An 11068-nucleotide genomic window follows, 5' to 3' on the forward strand; every position below is an offset into this window, starting at 1 on the left:
AGAGCTCAGATAAAACACTGATTTGGGGACTATTCCCCTTTAAAAGATTCTTAATTCATAAATGTACAATGGGCAGACTCTTGAATAGTTGATACTGTTAATAAGTTTCTAATTCTAAGTTTTACTTTCCCAACTACTCCAGCTGTACATGGTAGTAACTTTGAGTAGAGATGGAAGCAACAGGGAAAATTGTCCAGAACTAAAAGCAGGTGACACGTGTTTGTGTCCTCGCCCTTTTTTCTGGCTGGGACTCCACTTTCAGTGGTAGGCAGGAGTTCGGGGTGCACTTGATTGGCAAAGGGTGAGCAGGAAATGCTCCCACTGTGGAATCAAGCACTAATGAATGCCATTTGTGAGTGAGTGCTTTTAGCATCTTGCTTTACATGGATGTAAAAAACAACAGCAAGCAAAGTATATGAGCACGCTGCCTCTTTTTCAAAAGAGCTGTTGTGTTGGAAAGGAGCCCTGGTGGCGTAGTGAGGTACACATCAGCCTGCTAACCACAAGGCCGGCAGTTCGAAACCTCAAGCTGGCCGCTCCACGGGAGAAAGATGAGGCCTTCTACTCCCGTAAAGACCCCCCAGTCTCAGAAACCCACCAGGGCAGTTCTGCTCAGCCCTTTCGGGTCCCCACGAGTCAGAATTGATGTGGTGTCAGTTTTTTTGAGCTCATGTTTAAAAGCCATCTTTCCTTCCCACCCCAGTCCTGTTCCCACCCTGATCTTGGCCTTGCACCTTCCCTAAAATACTTATGTGTGGAATATCTTGGTCCAGGGTAGTTTTTTCTACCTGTTATCACAGAGAATACATAGTATCACTTTGTTTTTACTTTGTCTAAATGGCATTGTGCTGTAAACCTCATTCTATAATTTTTTGTAACTCATCAAGTTCATAACGTATTGATCTAGTTCGTTCACTTTGGCTAGATAGGACTGCCAATATATGGACTCTCCCCAGCTTATCGATTTGGGCTGTTCTAAACAATGCTGCAATGAAGAGACATCTTCATGAGTCTTCATGGACTCGCTTGTTTTTCTGGAGACGTGAGGAACTTTTTACCAGATCTTTTCTCCTCTTAACGTTAAGACGAAACATGTCCATTGGCTCAGTTTCCACTGCTTTTTCATAGCAAACCTCTGGATTCTAGACTTTGGCCGTCTTTAGTTTTCTTAATGAAAAATTAAGAAGTAGTAATAGTCCAAAAGGCGTCTCAGTAGCAGGGCAACCTCAACATTACATGGATCCTCTTGATGGTAGTAGATGAGCATGAAGCTGTTTAAAAAGACTGATTGAAGAGCAAGAATTAGACAGGATCAGTGCTTGTCTGGAGCAGAGGTAGAGTGGGATGTACTTGAGTTTCTATGTTCTTTTGCCCATTTTCTAATTGAGAGGGGTTTCTTCGCTTTTGGGGAGTCTCCCCCTGTCCCAACCCATCCTGGAGAACCCTCCTTCAGAGCCACATCCTCTGTGCCTTCCCTGACTCCCCGCCCTTGCTTGAGTTGCCCTGCCAGTTACACCAACCATCTGGGCTCCTTGACCCTTCGTGTCTCTTGTCCTTCTGCAGAGCCTCTTATGTAATCTTTGTACCCTGAGCAGGCAGGCACAGTGTGGGTGTTGACCCAAGAAGCTTTCTAGTGAATGAAAGAGAACTTGTGCTGAGGGACCGGAGGGAGCCGGGATGTGGCAGAGTTGGGATGTAGTGATGGTGATGATCAGGTTATCGAAGACACAGACTAAGGAAGTCTCAAAGGGAAACGGGGTGACAGAGTTGTGACGGTCAGCGGTGACTGGGAATCTGCTTTAGAATATTGCTGGTTTACTTACAGACTGACTAAACCATGGATTTTAAGCTAGAAAATGCGTTCGTTTCTCCTTGGAATGCGAACACCAGTGTATTTATGAGCTGATCTTGCTTTTCTAGGAATGCGTTAAAGAAAAAGACCGGACAAAAACATTTTAATTTTTTTAGTTTATTTTTTTACTCATTTCTTGGCGCAATTTTAGTCAAAAGTAGCTTTCCTGGAATGAGGAGGCCAGAGTCAAAGAACTATTCTGGTCACGGTTCTTATGAAATCCCTTGTGGTTTGGAAGAGGTAGTCCTTTAGCGTTTGAACAACTTTCATCCGCGTTCCCACACGACGTATTGTCAGCATGATGCCAGTCACCACTTCAGAAGGAGGAGCAGTTCTCGTGCCGAACGCCCACTCGGGAGACTGGACAATGAAGCTGGGGAGGTGCAGTCAGAGCGAGGGTCCTTACGCTTTACCATGATGCCAGTTCTAAGTCCGTCGTGATATGAAGCCTCTCTTCCAGGTACATTTGTAGCTCAGAGGCAGACTTGTTCTGTTCTGTCACTGTTTGTAGAGGAAGCACAGCTGCTCCCAGAGTCGGCTCCTCTGGTTTCTAGAATGCCTGGTAGGTCTGAAGTCCCTGGAGCTGTCGGAGGATGTAAGCTCACCTGTATCTAGAGATTTGAGGGGAGGGATGGTCAGTGTGTGGGTGTGGTCGGTCATTTTTGTGCAATGCTGAAATTATATGCTGGAGCTGAAGTTCCATTGTTCTCTGCCTACTTTTTGCTGCTAATGAACATCTCTTTTTACAGGATTCATGAATAAAATTTTCCATCCCAACATTGATGAAGCGTAAGTAACTGTTTAAAATGTTTACATCTTAGCAGCAACTTCTCTGTGTTATTAAAAACCGAAAAACCAAATCTCAACCTTTTTTTCAAACCTTTTTGGATTTCTTTGAGGACTAAAAGACAGTACAGATAGTGACCTAGAGATGGAGGCTCTCCACTAGTCAGTTTAGATTCGCAGCTACTGGGGTTGCCCTCCACCGGAGAAGCACGCGGAGACCCGCAATCTATGCCCTTGTTTCTCAGCTCTCCGGAGTACGGCAGACATGAAGGACCGTCGTCATCATTCATGAATCTAATCGTTTTCATTAGTGTTTAAAAATGTGACCCTAACGCATCCAGTTTTCTGTTTCATTTGGACTAGAGGGGTTTTTTGGTCACAAAACTAAATTTTATGGTTAAATACACATGCACGTGCATGCACACACAGGTTTTCTGAGTTCTGTGTGAGTGGCTTACAAACATCCATCATGTCCCGTTGCCCTCTCATACTGTAATGGCCATTTCCTAACAATGAGATTGTTCCCTTATGCAGTCACAGTACATTTGTCAGATTGGAGAATTTAATATTAGAGCAGTATAATTTAATATTAGAGCATCGTAACATTTTTGCCCTTTTAGTATACTACCCAGCCCAGAATTACGTACTGCATGTGATTGTCCTCTATGAAATTGATGTTTTCATGGATGCAGAGACAGTTCTTTTATAGGCTGCTCCCTCCTTGAGGGTGTGGCTGGTGTCTCCTGTGATTAGATTCAGGGACAGAAACCCCCGGCAGTGAGATGATGCCTGCCACCCGTTGCCTGACTTCATCTTGATCATCCCCCTGCTTAGGGGGTTTTCTGGCTTCTCTATTTGTAGTTACTGTTTTCCCCCCTTTTTTACTGTAAGAAGACACTTGAGACGTTGTAAATATCATCTTCCTCCTCATGCTGTCCCCAAATTGGAACTCTTTTCCTCAATCACTTAGAAAAATGATTTAATAATAATTGATCAGTAAAATTAGTTGTCAGTTACATGTAACCATCTTTCTAATTTTTTTTAAATGCCATTCTCTCCATCTGTTTCAGGTCAGGAACTGTGTGTCTAGATGTAATTAATCAAACTTGGACAGCTCTCTATGGTGAGTTTGGCCAGGGACTGTTTCTGGGGGATTCTGAGGCACTGCCTGAAAGACTTGTCACTGGGCTCTTGCTCCTCGGTTTCAGAGTCTGCACTGTGGGGAGTGGGAAGGGACTTTGGAGGGCGTTAAAGAGAATGCTTGGTCTCTTAAGTACGAGCAGCAGCTTAGCAGTGCAAGTTCAAAATCACTTTGTGAGATTCTGAACTTCAAGTACAGTGATAATACTTACGTGCACACACGCAAGCCTCTGCAAACATTTCATATATGTGTATGTTCGGCAGCACATTGTACACATTATCTATATGGAATAGCTCTTGGTTTTGGAAAACCCTTGAAGATTGGCCCTCTGAAATGAGATGAATGTACTCAGAAGCCTGGGGAAATCATCTCTTTGAAGGCCAGAGCTTCCTCATGAAGCAGCCAAACTCAACCCAAACTCACTGCGGGCGGGTCAATGTTGACTCATAGTGACTCGACAGGACAGGGCAAGACTGCCCCTGTGCGTTTTCAAAGCCACCTCTTTCTCCCGCTAAGTGACTGGTGGTTTTGAACTGCCGACCTTGTGGTTAGCAGCCCAGTGTGTAACCCACCATGTCACCAGAGCTCCTCCTGAAGCACAGTAAGGAGTAATCCAGCCGTCCCCTCAGTGCTGAAATTGGCATCTTAGCCTGCAGAGTGGGTCAACAAACGACTTACCAACTCGGCCAAACTCTGTGCTGACTACTGAGAGGGAACTGCTTAAACTACCAGCTTCAGCTACTTTAAAGTTAATTGGGGATCAAGACCTAAGTCTTAACACCCCACCCACCCACACACGTAGTTTTCCCTCAGCCCCTTGAAGCCTTACAGAGACCCCTCTGTCGTATTACTCTCAGCCAGCCTGCTTTTCCTTCTCTTTCTGCTAGTTGTCTTTGTGCTTCTAGATTCTACCTGCCTCACGGGCTGCCAGGGACCCTGTCTGTAAGCCCAAGGGTCCCCAGCCCCGTGTCACACCAGTATGAGCGTGGGAAGGTGCAGTTCAGGTCACCACTAGTGCGAATAAGGGTGAAGAGGGGAATTGTTTTAGACTGGGCTTACCCAGGGGGTAGCTTTCTGTTGTGCAACAGCTGTCAGGCCTTGTCATGGCCTAAGGTAGGTAAGACATCCTTTTCCAGCCACAGCCTGCCCATCGTCTTTGCCCGGCACCCAAGGTTAGCTGGTCATAATTCCTGAGGAAGGTTGGTCACCAGCAACACATGGTTCAACAGCTGGGGTTTATCCTCATTCTGCCTGGAAGAATTACTTCCTCTCCCTGGAATCCTCTCTCCCTGTTTTGTGTCTGGCGGGCACCTTTTTGGCTGGCCCCAAATATCCCTTCCTCAGGGAAAGCTGCTGCCTTGTCACGCTACCAGAAGTAACACCTCTGCCTTTGTAGTGCAGCACCCTGCCTGAAGTCAATCTGCAAACTTGTTTAGAATGGAAGCTTCCCGGGGGCAGGGATGTTGTCCTATATTTGTCCATACACAGCTGTATGCCTGCACATGCATACACACACACACACACAAACATTCCAGTTACATACGTACAGCAAGGGTGCAGGTGTTTGTTGAATTAGTGAATGAGTTGATCATGCCCAATTCTGTTTGGCATGGTTCTTTTAGAGAAAGGCGGCTTAAAAGAAGATGTGGCTATAGGAGAAAACATGTACTCTCGGGTTGATTAAGTGGATTTCTTTTCAATGGTTTGGTAAAACTGCCTCATGGCAGGCTGCCTGGAATGTCTGACGTAATGATGTATTTTCCTAAAAACTACATTCACGTTTTAGAAATGTACATATCAAAGTATTACAGGCTGGTTCCAATTACCATGCAGTAAGCTGGACTTTATCATTTTTACCTAATGCCTTTACCATCAACGAGAAAAGATTTGTGGAAGAAGTTTGCTACTTCTCATGTATCGGGACAGATTTTTAAATTAAATAACAGCTTTATGGTGTTACCATTCACATACCATATAATTTACCCACTTAAACTATACAATTCGTGGTTCTTAATATATTCACAGACATGTACAAACCGGCACCACAGTCAAATTTTCATCAACTCATAAAGCCCATACACTGCATCTGTCAGCACCCACCCACCACCCACCACCCTCGGCCTCAGCCTAGGCAGCCACTAATCTGCAATCTCCTTCCTCTGAGTATGTGTGTATTCCGGACGTTCCTTATAAATGGAGTCATAGAATACGTTCTATGGGTTCTTTCATTTAACATAATTCTTTCTCAAGATTCATCCATGCTATCGCATGTATCAGTATTTTATTACCAAATAACATCCCCTTAATAGAAGGGGGTACCCCCCGCCAAAAAAAAAGGGCGGGGACTTCGCTGTGCGGAGCTTTTGTAGCAGGCTCCCCCGCAGGTAAGCATTGAGCAACTTGCCCTGAATTAGTGCACCCAGTGGCATCTCCTGGGAAGGTTTTCTCTGGTCACAGTGAATTTCTCGTAGAAGCAGTTTCCCTCAAACCTCTTTTTTTGTGATGGCCGATTTAAGAGAACAGTGTGCGGCTGTCAAATTTTGTTTCCTGCTTGGGAATAATGCCGCAGAAACTGTTATGATGTTGAACACAGCTTACAAGGACAGTGCTATGGGGAAAACTCAAATGTACGAGTGGTTTTCTCATTTCAAAAAAGGTGAAATGTCTTTAACGGACAACAATGTTGACTTGTAGTGCATTTGGAGTTCATTCCACCAGGTCAGACTGTTAATCAAGCTTTCTATTTAGACGTTCTGAAAAGATTGTGTAACGGTGTGCGACATAAAGGCCTGATTTTTGTGGCACATGGGGACTGGTTTTGCCACCACAACAATGCACTTGCTCGCGCAGCCATCTCAGTGCGCATGTTTTTGGCAAAACTCAGTGTCTCTTGCCCCACGCACCTGACGCCCCTGACCTCGCTCCATGCAACTTCTTTTTGTTCCCGAGAATGAAGAAGCACATGAAGGGACAGCGCTTTGATGATTTAGAATAGGTAAAGAAAAATATGAGCGAGGTGCTGTCAGCCATTCAAACAGATGAGCTTGAAAAATGTTCCCAGGAATGGAATTGCAGATTTGACAAATTTATTATGTATAATGGAGAGTACTTTGAAGGTGCTAAGGTTGTTTTGTAAAACAATTTAAATACATAGCTTTGAATAAAAGCTTTTGGGGTGGGGGGGCTACCCCCTCGTATGTGGATATATCATTTGTTTATCGGTTGACGCATGGCAGGAATGTTTCTACCTTCTGGCTCTTTGGAATACTGCTGCTCTAAATATTCACATACAGGATTTGGGGGGGACATGTCTTCATGTCACCTTGCACACGCATGAGTTATTGTCTCCCCTAGTGTTCATGCATGGAAACCTAATGTGACAAGTAAGTACAGGAAATCAACAAGGAATGTTCCGGGGGTGGGGGGGTGGGGGGGCTCGTCCAAAGGAAGGGTGCTGGCCACCGGAGGGTTGTTCTGCTCTTCTGTTCAAAATCCAAACCCTCTACAGCCTCCGGCATGGAGCGCTCTTCATGCTTGGTGAATTCAGAGTCCCTGCATTTCCTGCAGTGACTCTTCAGAGACTTGAGTATGTAACTGAATAAGTAATCACAGAAAACTGCTTCACCTGGCCATCAGAACTTGTTTCCGCATCTCCCCCGGATGTTCTGGAAAAGAGCATTTTTAATAATTTTAAGTTGTTTCACTACGGGGTAGGTACCATACAATTGGGATTTGTAGTTTTATAGAATGCCAACTCCCAGTTGAAATTTCAGGTTTACATTTAGCCAAGCCTGGTGTTGCTTCAAATTGATGTTCTCAGCGGTGTAGTCATCCGCCATCCTCTCTGACCCCTAGGAAAGAGGAGGACTTGTCCGCCGCTCCTTCTGTGCTTTGGCCTCACCCTGCTTCCCTGTGCCAGGTGCTCACACCAATTGGTGTGATTGTCATTTAATCACTCAGGCATTGCCACTTGAGGTGATTTTACCCATGCAGAAAGGCTGCTCCTGGTGGGTAATGTGAATTTTGTGAAGACGATGGCTTCCTGTGTGATAGCATCTCTACCTTTCTCTAAATGTATATAATTCGCCTTTATTATATAAAATAGGATTTTTTAGTACAAAATCAAAGTCTTTATTATATAAAATGTAAGATACATATGTACATACCTTCCGGTTTTCCCAGATAGCAACCATAAAAGCACCTGAAAACTTATAATGCAGCAGGCCTGCAGCAGGGGTTTCGTTTCAAAACGGCTCATTCTAAGGGCTGACGGGCGGGCGATGACAGGTTCGTGAATCCACAGGTTGCAGGTAGCAGCTCTACCTTTAGTCCAGTCCGTCTTGTCCACTGTGGACTAGGGCTCAGGCCTCATCCCTGCAGTACAGCTCTCCTCTCCCAGCTGCTCCGGGGCCCATGCATACACGGCCCCCACAAAGTGGATCTGACGCCAGCTTTCTCCCTTTCTTGGCTGGCTTGGTGGATTAAGATGTAGACAAGTGAAGTGGGAGGCTTGCTTTTCTTATCAAATTAGGCAGCTTAACAGTTCTCACCTTAGGGCTGTGAGCTAATGGCCTAGATCCGCCTACCTGCACGTTGCTGGTGCGAAAAGTCAGCATTTGGGGGATCACTTGCCTCTAGCATCTTGTAGTGAGATTCGTCTCTTCTGTTTTGGATCTGTCATCCAAGGGTCCAGTCCCCGGAGAAGGATGCATGTCATGCTTAAAGTTGCAGGTCAGTGGAAAAAGGGGAAGACCTTCATGGAGACGGACTGACACGCGACTGCGTGGAGAGGCTCACGCAGAGCAAGTTTGGAGGGCGGAGTTGGACCCAGGCCGTGTTTCATTCTGCTGGGCACGGGAACTGTGAGTCACAACCAGCCCAGCAGCAGCATCATCTGGGCAATCAGTTACAGACAGCAGACATTGACTACAACCAAAAAGAATGTTACAGGCCCTATGAAATTTTTTAAACGCACAGTTTTATAGTACTAGGCCGTGCCATAATAAGGTTAAGCTCCTCTGGTAGAAATAGGGGATCTCTGGTGGTGGCGTGGTTACACGATGGGTGGACTCCTTAACCATAAGGTCAGCGGTGTGAAACCACCAGCCACTCTGCGTGAGAAAGAGGCGGCTCTGGACTGGTGTAGAGAGTCACCATCTCAGAAACCCACAGGGGCAGCTCTAGTCTCTTAGGGTCACTGTGAGTAGTGAGCTTTGAGGTTTGGGTGTTAGAAGTAGTTATCCCATTCTCTTTTGCAGCCAGGTAGCCTGTGAATCTTTCCAAACGATTCAAATTTTGGCCAAAGATAATTTATCTGACAACCGTGGTTTGTTTTGGGTGAGGATAGCTGTATTTCTCTGCATTTTAGCATCATTCTAAACAAGTGCATGTATCTGTCTGCATAAGTGATTGAAATTGTTCCGACGGGCTTGAAGACGTGGTGTTTATCATCCATGTGGGAAGCACAGACTTCCACCGACTTTGTCAATTCTGTCTAGTAATTAAACACAATAGTTTTAGTATGAGCCGCAAGAAGACCTAACTATCGGTCAATACCTATTAACTACCCTCACTTCTGGAATTTAATGACTAGTCACATTGCCATGACTTAGCCTGCAATCTCAACCCCTTTGGGGGGCGGAACAACCCTTTCACAGGGGTCGCCCGATTCAGAACAGTAGCAAAATGACAGTGATGAAGTAGCAACGAATATAATGTTATGGTTGGGAGGTCACCACCACATGAGGAACTGTATGAAAGGGTCACGGCGTGAAGAAGGTAAGCAGGGTCCAGCCAGGTTTGAACTTGGACGGATGGCCTTCTAGAGGACACCTTGGTGGAAAGCATTTGGAGGCGTGTTTTTAATGAAGAGGCTGCTTCCTTGTGATGTGTGAGGTAGCACATGTTACCTTCTGCAGGTGGCCCATCTGAGGACCTTGCAGGGAGGGCAGGTGCTGCCGGCCTGCAGTGGCTGCGTGTGACCGTGTTCTCTCACTGCGCGCACCTCGGGTTGATGGCCTAGTGATCTGGCACTGGCTTGGTAGGCAGAAGGAAGATATTTGGAATTTCTCCAGGGTGGAGCAGCACCCCCCCCACCCCACCCCCCCTGCGCCTTGATGTTGCCCTGATCTTTGCTTGGAATGCTGTTGCTAAGCCAGTGGAGTGTATCTGTCACGTGCCTTGCCCAAATTCTTAGTGCTTGACTGCTGATTCTTAATAATTTCCGCTACCTGCAAGCGTGTTGTTTTCCCTGTGTGTGCGAGTGTATGCGTACATGTGCCATCAGACTGTCTCCGGTGGGACCCCATTCTCTTAACAGAGCCCCATGGGCACACCCGAGAATATATGCAAATTAGATGAGTTCAGGCCTTTGGTTTATTTTAATCACACATAAAATCCTCTGAATCGGGTCGCTGCGTACTTTATCCGTGGCAGATTGGCGATGGCATATTTCATTGACCGCGTGTGAGGGTTTGGTGAGCTGCCACAGTGTGGCAAACCGGCTGTGGGCCATGGGACCCTAGGAAGTCTCAGGGCAGGCTCTTCTTCACGCAGTGGTTTTAGAGACTGCCAGTCTTGAATCTCAAGGCCATGTCTTATTTCAAGTCCTCTGCCTGCCTGAAGCTGCTTCAGCTGATTGGCTTTACTGGTGTTTTTCTTAAACGGGGTTTAGGGGTTTTCTCCCAGCACAGCTGCTTTGATTATAGGCAATGTTTGCTCTCCAGTTGAGATGTTTGCTTTCTGGGGTTTTGTTTGTTTTGGGGTTTTTTTACTCATTTTGGGGGTTTGGTTTTTGATAGTTTTATTTTAATGGTTACAGCAGGCAAACAGAAGGAAATGAAAAGCCATAACCATCTCAGACCCATCAATATTACAGCTTCACAAGAACTTATAAAAGGTGAAAATGAAAAGATCTATTTTAAGTAACCAGAAGAGACCTGTAACTTTTATTTATTTCCTCTTTTTCAATCTTAACAACAAATTGGCTACATGGGTTTTTTGTATACATAGTGGTTACTACCAAAAAATGAATGAAAGGAAATTTTAGGGTTGGCCTTATTTTGAACACGTTCTAAATTGGTGGCTCAGGTAGTAATCCATGACAAATTCAGTGTAATTTCTTTCTTTTTTTTAATTGAGTAAAGAATGATTTTTGATTTTTTCATTTGTTTTTGCAGATTATTTTTTTAATCCTTTTATTAGGGGCTCATACAACTCTTATCACAATCCATACATACATCAATTGTGTAAAGCACATTTGTACATTCATTGCCCTCATCATTCTCAAA

The 11068-nt window shown here is 45.2% G+C and overlaps 1 protein-coding gene across 1 annotated transcript in view; it reads left to right on the forward strand.

The window, feature by feature from the left end:
- The window catches only part of UBE2H (ubiquitin conjugating enzyme E2 H), a 98441-nt gene that overhangs the window by 73288 nt on the left and 14085 nt on the right, over positions 1–11068 (forward strand). Inside the window, exons 4-5 of the mRNA XM_004707812.2 lie at positions 2602–2641; positions 3709–3761. Of these exons, the coding sequence (XP_004707869.1) occupies positions 2602–2641; positions 3709–3761 (93 nt within the window). The remainder of the gene's footprint in view (positions 1–2601; positions 2642–3708; positions 3762–11068) is intronic.

Source organism: Echinops telfairi, unplaced genomic scaffold (assembly GCF_000313985.2).
Source record: "Echinops telfairi isolate 266 unplaced genomic scaffold, ASM31398v2 ScPeMD7_23;HRSCAF=83, whole genome shotgun sequence".
Lineage (NCBI taxonomy): Eukaryota > Metazoa > Chordata > Mammalia > Afrosoricida > Tenrecidae > Echinops > Echinops telfairi.